The sequence below is a fragment of the Bos taurus genome, chromosome 3, assembly GCF_002263795.3.
Source record: "Bos taurus isolate L1 Dominette 01449 registration number 42190680 breed Hereford chromosome 3, ARS-UCD2.0, whole genome shotgun sequence".
In the NCBI taxonomy this organism is placed as follows: domain Eukaryota; kingdom Metazoa; phylum Chordata; class Mammalia; order Artiodactyla; family Bovidae; genus Bos; species Bos taurus.
The window spans coordinates 99,540,588-99,561,771 of record NC_037330.1 but is presented as its reverse complement, the minus strand read 5'-3'; the positions used below and the strand labels follow the sequence as shown (position 1 = coordinate 99,561,771).

Genomic DNA, 21,184 nt, shown 5'->3' with positions numbered 1-21,184 from the left:
CCTTCTTACTTGCTCTGCATGTAGAAGACAGTCCTATCAGAAGGTGAGCAAGGACTGCTCTGGCCCAAGGGTGCTGTTCTTAAGAACCTCCCCCGTATTTTGGGCTTCCCTGGTGGCTCAGTGGAAAGAATCTGCCTGCCCCCACTCCAGTACTCTTGCCGGAAATTCCCATGGACGGAGGAGCCTGGTGGGCTCGAGTCCATGGGGTCGCTAGGAGTTGGGCCCGACTGAGCAACTTCACTTTCACTTTTCACTTTCATGCATTGGAGAAGGAAATGGCAACCCACTCTGGTGTTCTTGCCTGGAGAATCCCAGGGACGGGGGAGCCTGGTGGGCTGCCATCTATGGGGTTGCACAGAGTCGGACACGACTGAAGCGACTTAGCAGCAGCAGCAGCCAATACAGCAGACATGGGTTCAATCCCTGGATTGGGAAGATCTCCCCTGGAGAGGAAACAACAACCCACTCCAGTATTCCTGCCTGAATAAGACCGTGGACAAAGGAGCCTGGCGGGCTAGTCCCCATGGGGTCAAAAAGGAGTAGGATGCGACTTAGGGACTAAACAACAACAATCCCTGCATTTTGGTTAGACCTCCTTGAAGGAGACTACAGGTAGCAGCTTACACGAGGCATTAAAAGCTGCTGACTTGGCCAACAAGGCATCTGAGGGTAAACCATATTCTAACCAAAGACACTGACAAAGACTCATGGCCATGGTATTTTAGTGGTGGACTAAGAAATCTCCCATTCCTTTTTCCTCCTGCAGAGTATATGGTGCAAAGATAGAAGAGCCGTAAAATAGAGTAAAAGTCCAACAGCTACTGCTTGGAAGTACTGGGAAGCAGCAGAGGATGCATGGAATAATGGAGAACAGCAGACTCTGCTTCACTATACCTCCCTTGCTGATCAACTTCGCCGGCAGCCCTCTGGCTCACTGGCAGGAGGAAGAGGTCCAGCCCACCGGACGCTCTTCACTAGGGAGGAAGAACCTAAGCTCCAGCAGGCTGAGTAACTTCATCAGTCACCTAATTGAATGAGAACCCAGAGCAACTCAGTCCAGGCTGCACAAATTGAGCCAGGCTGCAGCTTGCTGCACTAAAAGTGAAAGATATTTTCCATTACAGCAAGTGCTCCCACAGAAGGATCACAAGCCACACATGGAGCCTTACTCTTCAAATAGATGCCTGTGGCCCCGTCATCCCCCGGCCTGAGAACTAAGAGTCAGGCGATAATAATGGGCCTGCCTCGGTGAGCACACCGGCCATCGAGCTGCTTCAGTTCATTTCCCAGAGGTTGAGCTGCACTGTGTCCAGTATTTAACAGTATGGAACTTGTTTCAGGCTGACCCATTCTAGCCCAATTCATCTTTCAGGTGTGAAGTTATTTAGAAAACAGCCAAGTTCAGCTGCAAATCGTTTTTCATCCCCTCCAACTTCTAGTCACATGGGCAGCTGGCCATCTAGATGTTAACCAGCTCACTTCAGAACTCCTAAGACACCACCAGCCTCTGGTCCCTGTAGTGCATTCTGGTGAAAATAAATAAATAAATAAGAAATAAAATCACCTTTACCCCCCTCCAAGGTATGGATCTTGTAAAAAGCGTGACCCAGTTTTGCAATCTACCGAGGCTGCTTGGAGAGCAGTTGTAAATCTCTGTCAGGCAGGTGTTACGTACATGCATCCCAGCTTTCAGAAACAGAACTACTGCTATTCATCATGTTGTGCAAAGTACGGATGCCCCCTTCTAGGAATTTTCATCCTATGTGCAAGTCAGGCCCCTAGCGTGGGCATGGAGCAGTTTCCTCAGGCCCCAGAGGAAGTGAGGTGGATCAGTGAGCCTCCCCTCCTGCACACGCCTCACCAGCTGCACTGTATCACTGGCACAAAGCAGGATGCAGGAGCACCATGGCTGCAAGTGGACCTAAGCACTGCTGACCAACGAGCCTGGCCACTGTCACAGAAGTGAAAGGAGCAGAACTAAACCTCAAAGTATGCGCTCCACCCCCACCCCCAGAAGGCAGGATACTTTTCTTTAAGGAATTAGTATAAAGAGGAAAAATGCTGCCTGCCTGGTGGGGGTGGAGGGTAGAGGAAATATTTTTGAAGAACTACTGTGTGCCAATAAAGCAAAATGGCTGTCTGGGGAGGCCTTACAAATAGCTGTGAAAAGAAGAGAAGCGAAAAGCAAAGGAGAAAAGGAAAGATATAAGCATCTGAATGCAGAGTTCCAAAAAACAGCAAGGAGAGACAAGAAAGCCTTCCTCAGTGATCAGTGCAAAGAAATAGAGGAAAACAACAGAATGGGAAAGACTAGAGATCTCTTCAAGAAAAGTAGAGATACCAAGGGAACATTTCATGCAAAGATGGGCTCCATAAAGGACAGAAATGGTATGGACCTAACAGAAGCAGAAGATATTAAGAAGAGGTGGCAAGAATACACCGAACTGTACAAAAAAGATCTTCACAACCCAGATAATCATGATGGTGTAATCACTCATCTAGAGCCAGACATCCTACAATGTGAAGTCAAGTGGGCCTTAGAAAGCATCACTACGAACAAAGCTAGTAGAGGTGATGGAATTCCAGTTGAGCTATTTCAAACCCTGAAAGATGATGCTGTGAAAGTTTTGCACTCAATATGCCAGCAAATTTGGAAAACTCAGCAGTGGCCACAGGACTGGAAAAGGTCAGTTTTCATTCCAATCCCAAAGAAAGGCAATGCCAAAGAATGCTCAAACTACCGCACAATTGCACTCATCTCACATGCTAGTAAAGTAATGCTCAAAATTCTCCAAGCCAGGCTTCAGCAATACATGAACTGTGAACTTCCTGATGTTCAAGCTGGTTTTAGAAAAGGCAGAGGAACCAGAGATCAAATTGCCAACATCTGCTGGATCATGGAAAAAGCAAGAGTTCCAGAAAAACATCTATTTCTGCTTTATTGACTATGCCAAAGCCTTTGACTGTGTAGATCACAATAAACTGTGGAAAATTCTGGAAGAGATGGGAATACCAGACCACCTGACCTGCCTCCTGAGAAATCTGTATGCAGGTCAGGAAGCAACAGTTAGAACTGGACATGGAACAACAGACTAGTTCCAAATAGGAAAAGGAGTATGTCAAGGCTGTATATTGTCACCCTGCTTATTTAACTTCTATGCAGAGTACATCATGAGAAACGCTGGGCTGGAAGAAACACAAGCTGGAATCAAGATTGCTGGGAGAAATATCAATAACCTCAGATATGCAGATGGCACCACCCTTATGGCAGAAAGTGAAGAGGAACTAAAAAGCCTCTTGATGAAAGTGAAAGAGGAGAGTGAAAAAGTTGGCTTAAAGCTCAACATTCAGAAAACGAAGATCATGGCATCCAGTCCCATCACTTCATGGGAAATAGATGGGGAAACAGTGGAAACAGTGTCAGACTTTATTTTTTTGGGCTCCAAAATCACTGCAGATGGTGACTGCAGCCATGAAATTAAAAGACGCTTACTCCTTGGAAGCAAAGTTATGACCAACCTAGATAGCATATTCAAAAGCAGAGACATTACTTTGCCAACAAAGGTCCGTCTAATCAAGGCTATGGTTTTTCCTGTGGTCATGTGTGGATGTGAGAGTTGGACTGTGAAGAAGGCTGAAGAATTGATGCTTTTGAAGTGTGGTGTTGGAGAAGACTCTTGAGAGTCCCTTGGACTGAAGGGAGATCCAACCAGTCCATTCTGAAGGAGATCAGCCCTGGGATTTCTTTGGAAGTAATGATGCTAAAGCTGAAACTCCAGTACTTTGGCCACCTCATGCGAAGAGTTGACTCATTGGAAAGGACTCTGATGCTGGGAGGGATTGGGGCAGGAGGAGAAGGGGACAACAGAGGATGAGATGGCTGGATGGCATCACTGACTCGACGGACGTGAATCTGAGTGAACTCTGGGAGTTGGTGATGGACAGGGAGGCCTGGCGTGCTGCGATTCATGGGGTCACAAAGAGTCGGACACGACTGAGCGACTGAACTGAACTGATCTGAACTATGTGCCAGGCACTGTGCTCCACTGTTACATGTGTACAATACACACACAAGAGACATACAATTATGTAAATGAATCGATATATATATAAAAGACCTAGGACAGTGCCTGGCACATAACAAGTGCTACGTGTTAGCTACTGTTGATGATGTCATTATGATCTCTCTTATTTCTCACCACAGCTCTAGGAGGGAGCCACTGTTACTGCGAGAGAACATAGTTGGTAAAAAAAAAAGGTGAAGCCAGAATTCATTTTTGCCATGGTACTGCTGTTAGGCAAATTTTAAAATGTATGGGATAGTAAATATATTTCCAGAAATGTGAAAAGATATATTGTGCAAAAATATTTAATTGACTACAAAAGTTCTAGATAAGGAACCATACACTTAAGTGTAATTCAAACAATAGTAGCCTGCTATTTACTATCACAATCAATGTTCAACAGATACCTCCAACTTACCATGTTAATAGAAAAATGCATTTCCCATTTATTGTGAACAAGATATAAAACTACACATATACTACCATGCCAATTTTGAAAAGAGAGACACAGGTGATATATTTTAAAACACTAGACTGAAAAATACCCAAATATTCAGCCTAGAATCTAGGTTGTATTATGCATGATTTTTGTATTCTTCATTAGTAAAGGAAAAGATCATTCACATACACACACTCAGACATCCCTTGTTCAACATGAAATCTGTTTTTTCCCCTCCTTGCTCTTTCTCCTGCATCCCTAGCCTGCATAATAGCTCCACAACCACCTGCCATCCCCTCAGAAGTGTAGGAGCCACCCTGGCCTGCCCCCTCACCGTCCTGGGTGTGCCTGCTAGCTGCACCAGCTCCCAGCCTTGTACCTGGCCTGACCCTCTCCCTTGGCCCTCAGAGGCAACCAGCCCAACCCACGCACTAAGGCCAAGGCCCGGCTCACCCTTGGTGTGCAGGAAGTCAAGGGCGGCAGCGACATCCCGCACCACTCGGCTGGCTTCTCGCTCATTGAAGTGCTTCTGCTTCTGGATATGGGCCAGGATGGAGCCTGAAGAGCAGAGGGGGCAGAGAGAGCTGTCTTTTCAGGCTCTAGTAAGAGTAGTACCTTCTCAGAGGCCACGTTTTCAAAAGTTTCAGGTGGGGACACAGGCTTACTCATCACTGAATGTCCAGCACCAGCGTGGTATCTGGCACAGACCAGGTACCAGCACAAAACTGGACTGAACAGAACTGGACAGCTATCTTCTGCACCTGTCTATGATGAGTGCAGAAGGGCAGATGTGGAGCAGATCTGGCTTCTGAAATCGAAAAGAACTAAAAGTGACTCTACCTGGGGCTGGGGGCCTCTCTAGAGGAACTTTTCCTCCCTTGCATCTGAGCTCAGGTCCAAACAAGAGCACAGGCCTCCAGGTGGAAACGCCACACCTCTACTGGTTGTGTAAAGGTCTAGAAAAAGGGAAAAAACTGCTTTCTCGCCTGAAATTTCCCATTTATTATTATTATTGTTGCTGTTATTTTGTTGGCAATGGCTAATATTTATTGAGTAGTTGCTCTGTACCAAGCATTATGTGGTATTTTTTAAATAGATTATCTTATCCTCACTGCAACTGGACATAAATGTACACAACAGAGTAATCCTCACTAACCTGAAGCCAAGGAAGGTTAAGCAACTTGTTCCAGATCATGTATCAGTAAATGGTGGCGTCATCAGGACTCGAGCCCAGTAAGTCTGGCCCCAGGGCCTGGGCAGACCTCTCCTCAGCAGGACTTGTGGTTTGACTGCTTGGGGGATAGGATTCCCTGAGCCAACCAATCACTCTTTTTCACCCACTGAGTCTGGCCTCAGCAGAGCTGTGCTCTGAGTGATATGGCTACAGATGAAGCCGGCTGCATCAAGCATCTCAGAACAGGTAATTCACAGTGCTAGTGTCGCTGGGTGAAGCTGGGCACACACAGGCATGAGCATATGGCTTGGTTCCATGTGGTCTGTGCTCACCACTGGAAGCCAGAATTTCTGGCCTGAAGGTGCTCTGTGTCCTACAAATGGCACATGTTTACTTATTATCTCTGGCTTTTGAAGTGGGAAGAGGATGAAAGATCTTTCACTTGCCAGAGTAAACAATCAAAGGATCCCAATACACTGTGGAACATTCTGAGAAAACTGGCTCTAGGTTAAGTCTTGGGCTTGCTCAAGTCTTGTTTCCAAATTTGTTAAAAGGGAAGGTGAAGAGTACGTGTCTACAATAGCCCCCAGGACACCCAATTATTTTAATAATATTAACAGCTGACATTTATTAAAGCTTTACTGCCCACTGGGCACTGAGCTAAGCATTTCACATGAATTATCTCATTTAATCTTGACAGTGTTCCAAGGAAGTAAGAGCTGTCATTTCCCCTATTTACAGATTACAGAGAGTACCATTTGGAAAGGTTAGATGACTTGCTCAAGGTCACACAGCTAGTAAGAGATGGAGCTCCCTTAACCACCTAGCCCCTCCCCGTGTAGACCTCCACTCAGCTCCAGACATCCTCCTAAACCTTCACCTTGCAAATGTGACCTAGGGATGGGCGAGTGATAGGGAGGGAAGGGGCTTCTCTATGTCAGAAAAGTAACTTAAATATATATTCCAGCGATCATGTGTGTGGGTGATGGCAGTAGCAGTGGTGGTCAAGAATGGCATCTTTCCATCTGCAGGACGGCACTTCTCAAGCCTCCTTTCTATCCTGGTCTGTGTCCTAAACAATGTGTCCCTCCTTCTCCTCTGGTGAGCCTTTTTGCACTTTGCAGTGTATGTAAAAGCTTCTGCCCCATAATTAATTCCATTAAATAGTGAATATGTCATCAAAACAATAGATTGATAAATTGATGATGAAATATATCTATATATGAGCCCTATTATAATAAGAAGGCATTTATAGAATGTACATACCAATGACATTCTAACTCCTGCAAAATGCTAATTATCATCCTTCCCTCCGGCCTCCCTTCTCCCAAATCAAGGGCAGTTTTAAGTCCTTCATCCTTTTTATTAGCTTGACTCATTTTAGAAGTCTCTGGGATTCATGATGGATGATCACTACCCTGGGTCTTAATCAGAAGTCCGAACACACGCTCAACAGTAAGTACCTCCTTGCAATTTCTCAAAGACCAAGTAAAACCTTGTGTCGTCTTCAAAGAACTCAATCAGCTCCAAAATGTGCCTTAAACAGGGAAAAATAGGAGGAAAAGAAAAAAGGGAAAATGGTGTTATAGATTGAAGCTCACTTTTAAATAGACAAAAAAAAAAAAAAACAAACACAAACAAACAGATGCTCTGTAATGGACAGAAATCAACTTGAAATCAGAATGCTTATTAAAGACCCAGGTTTAAGAAGTAGCCAATGGTGTTAGCAAGATTCAGGTCACCTTATCTTTCCATAATGTTTAGTCTCTGGTGTTTTCACCAAGTCTGTGCTGTCAAACCCCAACCCTAAAACCCACTAGGTAGAGTTATAAAAAAAAGTCCCGGTCACATTAAACTGAATAAAATCTGCAGCCGACTGGAAGCAATTGCGGCTAATAACACTGAATAGTAGGTGTGTGTCCTGGAGGCAAGCAGCAAATAATTACTTGCCCTCCCTCTTGCCCATAAATCACGGGGCAGTATTTACATTGCCTGGAGAAAATGGAAACATCTGTCAAATAGACTTGGGGCCTAACGTGGGCACCGCTAGCCCCTAACTGCTAAGCGCTACTTAATGAAACGGCCGCATTCCCCGCCACCATAGCACTTGTGGCCTTCCCCGGTGAGCACTCTCTGTCTGCCTGAGCATTACTGCGCTCTGCCAACAAGGTCGTCTTGTAACTCAGTAGGGAAGCCACCAGCCTGGATATCAGAGGTGTTGGGGGCTTTTTTTCTTTTAAAGAATGAAATAAACCAAGTAGAGTCTGTAACGCTGAACTCAGAAGCTGCAGGGCTGAAAATAAAAATCTGTCTCTCATAAAAAAATGCTGACCACTTTGGGACAGACATCAGGCTTTTACTAGCCAAAAGGCGTCCGAATAAGATGGCCAAAATGGCCTAATTTGAAAGAAGATTGTAGAGGCAGTGCCTGGAGTTAAATCAACAGCAGCCCCCTTCTTCCAAGCTTAATGACAAAGCCATCAATACCGGCCACTGGCTCCCTGCTGACCCTGCCATGACAGGAGAGAGCGGGAAGCGGAGTCTTAGAGGTGACCCTGATTTAAAGCCACAGTGGGAGAGCCACTCATTCGGAGCTGGTGGTGAGCAGAATAAGATGGGGCTAGAGACCACCTTGGCCCAGTTATCAAGCAAAGAGTGTTAAACAAGGTTTCAGGACTCTTAGTAGTAGCTGAAAGTCAAAGTTGCTCAGTCATGTCCAACTCTTTGCAACCTCATGGACTATACAGTCCATGGAATTCTCTAGGCCAGAGTACTGGAGTGGGTAACCTTTCCCTTCTCCAGGGCATCTTCTCAACCCAGGGATTGAACCCAGGTCTCCCACATTGCGGGTGGATTCTTTACCAGCTGAACCACAAGGAAAGCCCAAGAATACTGGAGTGGGTAGCCTATCCCTTCTCCAGCGGATCTTCCTGACCCAGGTATTGAACCAGGGTCTCCTGCATTGTAGGTGGATTCTTTACCAACTGAGCTATGAGGGAAGCCCTAGTAGTAGCTGCACATATGTAAATATGCCAGAAAAAGAAAACAGCACAAATAGTCTCCATAGTTATCATCATCCTCATCTATTTACTAAAGCAGGTCCCTATAGATTTCTACTCGGCAACACTCAACCTACTTTCTACAGGTGCTTGCAAGAAATAAAACCTATTTTTTTCCCAAGCAGCCACTGATGCAGATTGCTCGCTCTTCTAACTTGCCTAAATTCCTGGTATGTACAGTATTTCAGCCTACACAGAAGACAGCTTCTTTGCTGCTGCTGCATCTCTCTGTCTCTCTCTGTCTCTTTTAAAAATTGTAAGATGGAAGGAGTTATATACAGTTGTGGGGGAAGGAGCAAGAGCTAACTGCTGGGGTTGGGAGATGGTGAGAAATAACCTCCTTTTCTGCAGCCAACCATCCCCCACAGAGAAGCAGCAAGTCACCTAACACTATACTCACTTGTTTCCTTGACACTGATAGAGCGTCTCCACCTCCCGAAATACCCTACTCCGACTGTGTCCTGCGTGTTTTTCGATGATCTGTGTGAAAAATAAAACTTGTCATATACACCCACCTGGTCAAAACACTCCCAACAGGTGCCCTCTGGCAGAGTGCAAGGCCAAATTCAGCCCAAATCCAGTGTCAAGCACAAGTCTGGAGTAGGCCATGGCGACGCAGGCACTGTGGTTCAGTCAGCAAAGCAACAGACTGGCCCCAGGACCTTCTAGCCCACCTGTTTGACTCTGGCCAAGTACATCGCCATCGAAGCCTATGAGGGTGCCACCCCAGCAGCCCAGGGGAGACTGAGGCAGCCAGCAAGACAAAGAATCAGCTCTCCCAAGCTCCTATTCTGAAGGCATCTCTCTCTGCCTTAAGGCTAAGAACTTACAAGCTCTACTGAAGGATCTTCTAGTGCTGGAGGAAGAGCAAGGGGATAAGGGATACAGTAAAGAGGAAATAAAGCTCCAACACCCAGCTCAGATGTCACTTCTGCAATTCTTCTGAGAACTTACCTTTTGGCAGGCATTGTATGAAGTCATTTAGGTACATAATCTCAGTTAATCCTTACAACACAATCCCGAAAAAACAGGCAGAGGTAAAGCATTTTGCCCACAGCTCTGCTAAGTGGCAGCGCTGCCATTCAAGCCCAGAACTGCTTCTAAAGCCCTCGATGTCCAACATCCGCTTATATCCTACACAACTTTGCTCAGAGAACCTGGAGGCTCTGTCTCTCCAATGATGCTGTGAGCTTCTCCCCCTCCCCACCTATACCTGGAGATGCTTGGCAAGTACTGACTGAAGGAATGGGCCAGCCAACAGATGAGCAGGGGGTTTATGTGGGGACTGGCTTACTCTGCACATCTCACAGACCCATTCAGAGCCCCAGATCACTGCAGGTAGAGCCTATGAGCAAGTCTTCCACAGAGCTGGTACTGGCTGACAGTCCCATGTGTGGGGTGGGCAGACACTGGGTCCTTTATCCCAAGACTGTCACCAAAGACACTTCAAGTGTCTCCAATATGTAGCAGCACACACATCTACAACCAAGTGTAATTTTCTAAATAAGTCCAAGTTGGTTAGTAGACCAATGGACTCCAGTTCTGAGCTGTCAGAGAGGTGTGATTCTGGGGCACAGAAGCTATTCAGCTTGTTCGTTCATCAAGCAGATCACAGTTAGGAAGAAATTCCCAGCAGGCAACTATCCAGCATAGCTGGATGGCATGATTTTCTCTGAGGAGGTAAACAGCTCTTGCTACCAGAGATCATAGGGGTGTGCAAAACATGGAAAACTATGAGAAGTTACAAGGGAGGCTCAGGACCAGAATATCTTGAAATTCCATTCCAAGAGTAAGACTCTAGGATTCATCAGTTGGATGGCTGTTATGCAAAGCCCTAATAAAATCAAGTATAGTGGAGCCAGGCTGGAGAAGTAGCCCACATCTGGGGCACTTTCAAAGAACAGGAGAGATGTGAGACATGGGCAGCATTGCTGAAACTGAAGCATTGCCATGCCCAGGTCTGGTATTTGCCCAAAGATGCCAGGGAGCATGGAGGAAGGGCAGCCTTAAAGAAGTAGTTCTGTCATCCACAAATGTATTAAATATTTGACAATCCATTTACATTTACCCACTTAGGCATATTTTTTAAAATTATGTGAAATTTATACTGATCTGTTTAGAACAAGGAATCAAGATAATGCTTTTGCTACCACATGAAGCAACACTCCAGCAAAAAGGGCTGTGGCTTAGCAAAAGTGTTCTCCTTTATAAATCCATCTGGGACTATGACCATTTGGTTAAAAGGAGAAACATATCTTTCAAAAGCCAGTTTGGCTGGGTTTACCCATTTGAAGCAGCAATGAGAGCTGCTGGCTCAGGTAGATGTCTTGAAAACTTTGGTGGGTACCTGGATGGTTCAAATTAACATTGCTGGGGCCTGCCCCAAGTTTCTGATTCAGCAGGTCTAGGATAGAGTCAAATAATTTCTGTCTCTAACAAGTTCCCAGATCATCAAGTTGTGCTGATGCTGATAATGCAGGGACCATACTTTGAGAACCACTGCTTTAGATCCAACCCTTCTTTCATGTAGCGTCAGCAAACAGAAGAGCAGAGGGGCAAGGTGAGCCACTCTGAGGTCATGTAGCTGGAAAATACTTCTCCTGCCCCAAAGCTGAGCACTTAGTCCTTGTCAACACACTGTTGTACATCACTTGTACAGCATCTTGTAAACTGTGAAATGTTTCTGCCTCTACTAGTTCATTTTTGTTTCCATCTTCATAACCACTCCATGAGATTGGAAGGGTTGGTATAATTATCTTCCTTCTAGAAGTGTGAGAACTCAGACTCAAAGAGGTTCAATGACTTGTCCCAAGTTAAACAGTAGTAGTTTGTCAAAAAAGAGATTCAGATAGGCCTTCTAATTCCAAATCTGACTGTTTTCTGAAGCTGACTTCATTCACCAGAGGCACTGCCCTAAGCACTTTACACATATTAACTTATTTAAACCTCACAACAATACCATATAGGTTCTATTATTACACTCATTATACAGATGAAGAAGCTGAAGGACAGAAAGGTTAAGTAACTTGTCTAATGTCTCACAGCAAGTAAGTAGAGAAATTACCGAATCCAGTGAGTACAGCTTTGGAGCTCCCATTCTTATTAAGCCACTATGCTGTGAAATGTAAAATGTATCTGGTTTAGGACAAGCTGGGACTCACTATCTGTAAAGTAAAGCCTGGCATCTATATGAGACACTCACTTTGACAGCATACTCGTTGCCATTCTGCAGGCTCACGGCAACTTGAACTTTGGCATTGGCTCCCTCTCCCAGCAGTTCAGAGGTCAGCTTGTACACATCTAGAGGTGAAATGGAGGAGAAGCATAACAAGATGAGTCACCCCTTGCAGAGAAGGAAAGAAGACCAGCGTCACTTGGCTTCCCCTGTCTGACAGCGCAGGTGCTCAAGGACCCAGCAGTGCTCATTGATGAGAAAGGCCACTAGTGCTGCCGGCTGCCTTGGGACTCAGCTTCACGACAAGCAGGTCTCAACACAGGATCTTGTTCCTCATTTTAGAGATGAGGTCAGTGAAGGGGGTTCAATTCAGCACATGCTTCCCAAGTACCTACTGTGTGCCAGACAACTTGTCAGACTCACAATAGGGACAGAGTGAGGAATAAAACACAGTCCTTGGCCTTTGAGAGTCACAGTCTGCTGGGGAAGACAGACAGGTAAGTACACAAGTGACCCCAGAATAAACCAGAGAAGGACAAAACACAGTAAGAAAAAAAAGAGCAGGGGAAGGGGAAGGTTAAATCTGCTCAGTGGATCTAGGGGATCCTCACAGAAGGGATGTGATCTGAATGGACATCATTCATTCACTCACTCATTTGTTGAGCACCTACCACATGACCAGTGCTAGGAACTGGTGATACAAAGGGGAATAAAGCACTGCTTTATTTTATACCACACATAGTGGAAGTCACTGGAGATTTCTGAGAAGTTTCCAGCAGTTGCCCACAGGAAACAGGAGAGAGAAGTAAGATGCAAACGGATGCCTCGAGGGTTTTAGAGTGCTGAGTCAGAGCGATTCTAACACAGCAATAGCTCTGGGTCAAAAGTATATTTAGGTGATCTCCCAGGCCCACAAAGAGCACAAGCTCTCTGAACCCCTTCCAAAGGAAGCCACAGCTCCATCAAGGTCTCTGCTGAGCTGACCTCTTCCTCCCTTGGCTACTGTTCTTCATCTTTTTCCTCTAAAGGTAGCCTAGCATTAAAACCCGCAGAATACTGTTAACCATGAAATTAGATTTTATCACTTAGTTATGAGAAACTCCATAATTGCACAAGTCATCTGTGAATAACAGGAAATACTCTCTTGTTCATTGAAAGAGAAAGACCTTTTGATTTGGAAACTATTCTAAAACCCTTGGGACTTGTGTTCATTCCCCACCCTCACCCCCCTGCCATACACAGACTATTGTTAAACACAAACAGACAAAACCTTACACTAAGCACCTTCTTGGTTCCATCACTGTTTGGTTTTACAGCTATTTGGATTTTAAATGACACGCTTCTCTCACAATGGATACTTGGAAAGTAGCAATATTCCTGACTTATAAAGGGTTTGTTGTAGGACCACGCTACAAAACAATCAATTCACTAGTTAGGTCTGCAGTGCTGGAAAGAGGGACCATACAGGGAAGCTATTTCAAGTCTCACAATGAAAGAAAAAAAAGTAGATGCTGGGGGTCACTCTGTCATTTCTTGGTTACTCCTAGGAATAGCAACTGAGACTTGCAGGTGTGTCCAATGAGTCACTTCATCCCATCCAGTGTCCAGTGATAACAGGACCAGCTCCAAGCCTGGTGCCTCACAGTGTTCAAAATGTTTGATGACCTGATCATGTCCCCTGAACACAATATGCACTCTTTCAATGGAGTCAGAGTCATCCAGCACAAATGGCTGCAATCTCTAGGAGCTGAATTCTCTATTGATAGAAGGTTTAACTTTCTTTCTTTCTCTTTTTTGTCTGGCCATGCCACATGGCTTGCAGGATCTTAGTTCCCCAACTAGGGACCAGGCCAAAGTAGTGAAAGTGCGGAGTCCTAACCACTGGACTGCCAGGGAACTGCCTAGAAGTTTTAAGTTTCATTTGCAGCCACGGCCTTTGATGTTTCATCTTCCTCTGCCATGGCTATTCTACCTCTCGGCAGCTCCTCCAAGACTAGCTGAGGGAAAGATTACATCTGAAAAGGGGCTGAAACCTACCAGGCGACCTTGCTCCATGTGCAACTGTGACAGGCTGCCTTCTGTTCCCTGATGAAGCGCTCAGACCATTCAGAGGAGGCCCGTGCATCACCTGGGAGCTCTTCCCATCCTGGTGCTCTTTCTCTGTCACCCCCTTTCTATAAACCATCTCATCTTCGTCTTTTTTTTTTTTTTCCTCAGCTTAAAAATGTATTAGTCAGCTAGCGCTGCCATATCTAGATACCACCGACTGGGTGGCTTAAACCACAGAAATGTATTTTCACACAGTTCTGGAGGCCATAAGTCCAAGATTCGAGGTGCTGTCAGATTTGGGGTCTATGAGGCTTATAGATGCCACCTTCTTGCTGTGTCTTCACATGGCTTTTTCTCTATGCTCATGTCTCTCACTCTTATCCTTCATGCCTATCACACGGAGAAACATGAAGCTGGCTCTAAGATCTATACTCAGGGCTACCAGGATGCTGGCATACTTGGGGAGTCAACGACCCAGCTCTAAGAGATCAAAGAGAGTGACCAACCTTCAAACTTTCCTGGCAAGGAATCAGTGGCCCGGGCCTTCCGCTTCTTCTTCTTCCTCTTGTCACTTTCTGCAATGGGAATGGGTTCACTGCTACCCATCTCTGGGAGAAGAGAGGAGATGGAAGGGAAATATCACTGGACTGATCAAGCTATAAGTAAGTTCACTAAGAAGAAAGAGGAACAGGGAGACCCAGGAGCTTTACACACGTGGCTTTTAAATATCTATGAGGACTATTGATCTGTTTTGACCCAGGAGGCAAAACTAAAGGCAAACCATTATAGGAGATCATTAACTGTGGAAAGGAATTCAGACAGATGGGCTAGATTAAAATCGGATAGCAGAAGCCTGCTGTAACCAAGCTCATTAGCACATGGATTTAGATGTGCCCCCAAACTGAGCAATGAATCCATAAGCAGAATCCTACCTGTGACATCTTCCAGCCTCAGCACCAGAAAGGTAGGACCCAGGGAGCTAAGCAGAAAGGGAGACGGGTTTGGGAGGGCAGTCCATACATTGAAATGACATGCTCAGTAACACTCCTGTGGATGTGCAAAGGATTCAAAAGGCCCTCAGTGGAGACTGCTTCTGTATAGGTACAACAGGGCAGGGGTTTGGTTTGAGGGTGGCCCTAAATTCCTTCATGTCCAAGAGCACAGGCTGGAGGGCCTGTGAGGCCCGGGGCACACTCTGCCTCCTTAGCTCTTTATTTCAGAGGATGCAGGTAGGGTCCATTCAGAAGTCTGCCGTTAACAGGTCTACGCTGTGTTGCTGGATTCAGTCATTTTACAAAAACATTATTATCTCTCCCTGGAAGGCACCTGGCTCCCTACCTTAAAGGGAGGATTTGTGAGGCAGACATTTAGACATTGGACAGAAAAGGGTAGGGCCAGAGAAAATAAAGCAGGAGACTGAGAGGGGGAAAGAGAAAAGGAGGAATAATGAACCAGTGGCCAATCATAGTCCTGTTTCTAAGACACTCTAGTAAGGGCCTTCCCCTGTTAAAGATAAATTACTTATAGAACATGTCATGCCCTTGATCCAGAGTGGAGCCTTAATACTCTTTGCCTGCAGTTAGAAATAATAAGATTTCTCTCAAGTCTCTGGGTCTAAATCCCCACCAGGGTGATTAAACCTTTACATCCTTCTAAAATAGAGGCGCTCGAGTGCTGATGGGGTATACAATGTGAGAGACTTTTAGACCAACCTTCAATAAACACAGGCTTGGGTTGTTGGATTTCTTTTTTTTTTTTTTTCCTGAGATTTTGAAATGGAAGCTGGCTCTTTGCCCACTGAGGGGAAAGGCCCACTCTCTTCTCAGAGGACCCCAGCTGAACACGATCAGAAAGTTGGCAAGTCTGCTCAGGAAGACTGATTAGAGCCTAGGCATAGCTACTGTACACCGTTCTCAGAAGCAAGTATGCGACAGCCATTAGGAGAAAGCACATAGAACAATGGCACGTTTCAATAGCACAATCCAGGAAAACCTAGCTAAGCAGCCAACTGTCTGACAGCTCAATGGAGGTGCATTCTTCCTTCCTTTTTAGGATCTGCTGACAGCAGACTTTCATTTACATTTTAGAGTACAGATAAACACGTGAAAAAAGGAATCCACAGAGGATCGCCACTACTCTAGTTGAGAGCTTCAAGCACAGGATGTATCTGGACACTGCAACATGCTATGAATTTCAAAGAACTGAACTTAAATATTAGCACCCCAAGATCCATCCTCCCAAAGGGAGACTAAAAGGAAAAGAGATGCCCAACATAGTGAGAAATTCTACAGAAATAAAACACAGGGTCACTTATCTTCAGGACCCCAGGAAGGGGGCGCTGGCCAATGGGACAGCAGGCTGAGGAGGGACCACTGTCCCTCTTGCCCTGCCCTTGTGTGCAGTCCAGTGGCAAGCCCCTCCCACCCCACCCCACATCTATTTTCTCACTAGCACTGCGAGCCAAGTGCAGAGTGGACAGATCTCGGATTCACTTCTCTTTTTCCTTCCCCTGTCCACGCTCTGAAGGAGGGCTGAAGGACAAGCAAAACAGCCCAAAGGCAGCAATGGAGAGGCGCAGCAGGAGAGCTGGCGGCGTTATGGTTCACGGGGGACGCTCAGACATACTTATGACTCTAGCTAGAAAACCCCGTTAGTCGCAATTTATACTTGGTTTTCACCACAGCAGGGCTGAGGGAGCCGCTCGTGGAAGCAGCATACCTCTGACGCACTGCCACACATGAGATATAAGATTTTATGGCTTCGCACACAAAAGGATAGAGTACCTGGTCTATTCTGCATGGAATCCAATGGAAGAGGGTATGCCAGAAGGGACAGATGGTTAAGACTTTCCTTGGAAACAGAACTTGTTGAAGGAGAGTTGTTTTTGAAACTAGGAAGAAAAAAATGTAGGAAGGCAGTGAAGTGAAAAAACATATTTAACTCCCCTGTTTACAGTGGGGGGTGGGTGGGGCAGGAAGTGGGATGGAGACATGTCATCATCTTACAAAGGGCTGAAAGCTCTTTACCTGGAGCCTGTCCATACACTGTCTTGGGACTTTAGTTTATTATGTGTGTAATCATTTGATAAAGGCTTCCTCAGGGTGCGAGGCTCCACAATCAAGCTGGTCCTTGGCTCACCTCCTTTCCTTGGCCTAAGAACTCCTCTCAGCCATCAAAGCCCAGCTCAAAAGTCTCTCCTCTCTTATAATAAGTTAAGGTTTTCACAAATACTTTGGAAATCTATGCAAACAGATTACTGTACTGTACTGTGTTACTGTACAGAACTCAAATAGGGTCCTCCATCCACTGCTTCCAAACACCCTGCTAGCAGCTAATACTAGAGCACTGGTTCTATTTGGCCTTGAGCTCTCTCCAACGTCCTAAAGGCCAGGGCTGTCTTCACCTGCTCACCCCTGTGTCTTCTAAGTAAATCATGGTGCAGTGTCAGATGCATACCAGGCATCAGAAAATGTGCACTAAAATAAAAATGATACGAGAGGACACACATCCTTGGGCTTAGGTGCAGGCCTGTCACCAGGCCCTCTAAGTACCAAGTATACACACTGAAAGAAATACAGGGACACCTTTGCCCTGTAGGCAGCACAGAGAATTCATTCACTGAATTCCCTGAAACACTCCCTCTCAACAAAGCCCCCTGACTGAAAGGTCCTTAACTTTCTAGCAAGAACCTGTCTCTGCTATACGATCAGCTGATGTGTCTGCTATTTCAGAGGGAGTGAGCACTTCCTTCACGTCTGAAGACAGACCTCAGCTAGTACTTCACTGCCTCCAGCCCTCGCTTTCCTCTTGGGCAAGGCTTAGGGGTCCACTGCTCGTGTACCAGTGGAGGTGAAGTTCGAGAGGAAGCACACTGCTGACAGGAAAGGTGTGTGGGCTTGGCGTTGGGAGACCTAATGACAGTTCAGTTCAGATATTACCAGATGTAGCACCAAGACCAAGTTACTTTGCCTCTTCAAAGTACCAGTTTCCTCATCTACAGATTAGGTTTAAAAATAATACCTGCCCTTTCCAGCAAGCTATGAAGACCCAGTGTTTTACATAAGATAAAAGTGTTTCAAAAAACATGTGTATGCATAAGTCTGTATGCACATACACAGAGGAGAAAGACTAGACAGAAGTACATAAAAATGTTAAACTATTACAATCTGAAAGTGTTGATTATGCACCAAGCACAGGTATTTTACATACATTATCTCTAACTCTCACAATAATCGCCAAAGGTAAGTACTTCACTGTATTTCAAGTGAGGAAATTGAGGCTCAGAGGTTAAATTATCTGTGCATGTTAGTTGCTCGGTTGTGTCTGATTCTCTGCGACTCGATGAGCCTGCCAGGCTCCTCTGTCCATGGGATTCTCCAGGCAAGAATACTGGAGTGGGTTGCCATTCCCTTCACCAGGAGATCTTCTCAACCTAGGGTTTGAACCCAGCTCTCCTGCATTGTGGGCAGATTCTTTACCATCTGAGTCATTGAGGGAAGCTAAATTATCTACTGAATGCCAAACATCTAGTTAGTTGTTTAACTGGAATTCAAACTCAATGCTGCCCTTTCAAGTCCAGGTTATGTCTGGTCTATAGCAGTTTTCTCTGTGTGATGGGGTGATTTTTATTTTCTTTATATTTTTCAGTATTCTCCAAATGGTACCAATGATGTTTACTATTTTATTTAGTGCTATTACTGTTTCAGTCAAGTTTTTATTTTTCAACAAAATATACAATAATATTCTCTAACGTACATTTGAATTTAGTCTGTACAGCTTTACAAATTATACCTAGATTTCTTTATATCAAAATTCAACATTAGGTGGAGAAAAAAACATTTCATGAATTCTGGTGCCTTGAATATATCATTTTTATAATTATGAAAAACAACAAATACCATTTTAATTTTTATTTTTATAAATACTATTTTTTAAAAGGAAAAACTTTGTGGAAAAAAAAAACCAACTCTAAAATAATGCATTGAACACTTGTGTCTGAGATACACCCTTTTAAGTCCTGGCTCTTCACACTGTGTGAGCTTTGGTAAATTGCTTAGCTTCTCTGAGGATCAGTTTCTTCATATACAAAACAAGGTCAGAGTAAGGCCCCCGACTCTCTACATCAACAAGAATTTTCTGAGGATCAAATGAAAAATGAGAAGTGAAAGCACTCCTGACTTATTCATTCAACAAACACTATATTTATTGGGCACCTACTGGCTGTCCAGTGCTAGACACTGAGAACACAAGAGAAGACACAGTCTCTACCCTGATGGAATTTAAATCCACTGGAATTTAAAACCATTCCAATTCAGTGGGATAAGTACTATGACAGGGGAGCACCAGGTGCTGTGGAGCAGAAGACAGGCATTTAACTCAGTTTGGTCACTAGAGGAAGGGACAGCTAAGCTGACACCTGAAGGATGATGCTGAAGGAAGCAGCCAGGTGGGGGCTGGGGAGAGAGATAGAAGAGGTACACGGCCTGCAGAAGAGGCCGTGTGGCCAGCTAGTGCCACAGCAAGTCATTTAGGCTGGCTGGAGTGCAGAGGACGTGGGGAAGTGGTGATAAGTTAGTTGAAGGGGTGAGCAGACGCAGATCATATGCAGTCTCTCTATCATAGTATCATCACCATCACCAGTTTATGTGTTTCTATGCCTCGGCTTAAGTTTATCTTGCTTTCTCCATTAAAATAAGAGGAGGGATGCATAGTCTCCTTTCTTTGTAAAACACATTATCAAGTGGAAGTGTAGTAGGTTGGATCATATAAAGATATGATCATATCTTTATATGATCCAACCACCAACCTAGTTCCTGCATGTGGAGAGGGCCCAGAGAACTCACAGAGCGCAAATGCATTGAGGGGGCTTATCCCGTAGGACTACAAGAGCCATAGATACTCCTGACATCCAAGTACCCATCCACTGTTCAGCCCACAAGCTGACCTTGAGGCCCAGCTTCTGACAGAACTGTGTGATTTCTCCACGAAGTCTTAGGAGCCACACTGCCCCCAAAGGCACCAGATCTGTTCTCCACCTTTCGGTACAGCTTAGAGAGAACTAACCAGCACAAACATCTGGTATGTGACACCAAAGATGATCATTTTTCTCCAAGAACATGACTTTGCTAGCTAAGTCGGCTTGGCAAACTTAGTTCATGCTCCTCTCCCATCTACCCTAGAATTCTTGTTAAGGTCTATAATTCACTTTCCAACCTGTGAGAGTAGTTCCCTTAGTCACTGGAGCTTTCTAGAGAATGAACAGTGGTGACAGTAAGCTGCTGAGGATAATTATTCATTCAGCTGTCTTCCCAGTCATCAGCTGGCTAAGGGCCCCCAAACGAATGGAGAACTAAGAAAATGAAAGGAAACTGAGGAAATGAAAGGAAGGGTGATGGACACTCCTCAGGAAGAGGCTGAGACTAAGGAATCTGGGCAGAGGATGAGGCAGGGAGGAGGAACTGGGGAGCCTGGCCTGGAACATTTACTTCTCTGAAGTAGTAGTAACAGTAGTAGTAGCAGCACACACACCACACTGACTTGATGCTTACCACACGCCAGGCAAAGTTCTGAGCATTTTACAAATACCACAGTTTACATAAACTGACTTACTCAATCGTTAGAACTCTATAAGGTAAGTATAATTATTATACACATTTTACAGATGAAGAAACTGGGTACAAACAGATTAAGTAATCTGCCACAATTATACTGCTAGTAAGTGGCAGAGCTGGGATTTAAATCTACAGAGTCTGGCTCAGAATTCAAGCTTTTAACTATTACAGTATATTTAAACATGAATGCTGAAAGGCAGAAGGGGACAGGCAGCCAGAGTTAGCCAGGTGCCAGACAAGAATGCTTTTATCTAGAAACCTTAGCATGGAGCCTCCCCTCCGATGTGCTGTGAGCTACTGATCCTCTCACCAGCTGAACAACATCACTTTTTCTTGTACTATGATGTCAAAAACATTGGGCGGCTCTAGCTTACATAAAACAAGGTCATGACTTACCACATTATCATTATTAATCTAAAATCTAACTACCCAGAAATTTCCTCTCCCTTGCTCTCACTGAGGCAGTTTTGAATTTTGTGTTTTGGCCTGTTACAGGATGAGTTACCAGCCAGTCCAACTACGTTATTCCATGGCAGTTCTGGTATCAGGACAAGGCTACTGTATTCTTCTGTCTGACTGATTAGTTGGTTGATTTGGTTTCTGGTGGTATCAT

General features: G+C 45.0%; 1 protein-coding gene across 6 annotated transcripts in view; it reads right to left on the bottom strand.

Annotated features, from left to right (window-relative positions):
* MKNK1 (MAPK interacting serine/threonine kinase 1) overlaps window positions 1-21,184 on the bottom strand; it is a 45,821-nt gene that overhangs the window by 11,446 nt on the left and 13,191 nt on the right. For 4 of the 6 annotated variants that reach the window (XM_059884588.1, XM_005204753.5, XM_059884591.1 and 1 more), the window contains exons 3-8: window positions 16,744-16,850; window positions 14,467-14,568; window positions 11,939-12,036; window positions 9,137-9,216; window positions 7,141-7,214; window positions 4,957-5,061 (exon numbers count right to left, since the gene is read on the bottom strand). In XM_059884588.1, the coding sequence (XP_059740571.1) occupies window positions 4,957-5,061; window positions 7,141-7,214; window positions 9,137-9,216; window positions 11,939-12,036; window positions 14,467-14,568; window positions 16,744-16,759 (475 nt within the window). In that variant the 5' untranslated portion in view covers window positions 16,760-16,850. 6 annotated transcript variants of the gene reach the window in all.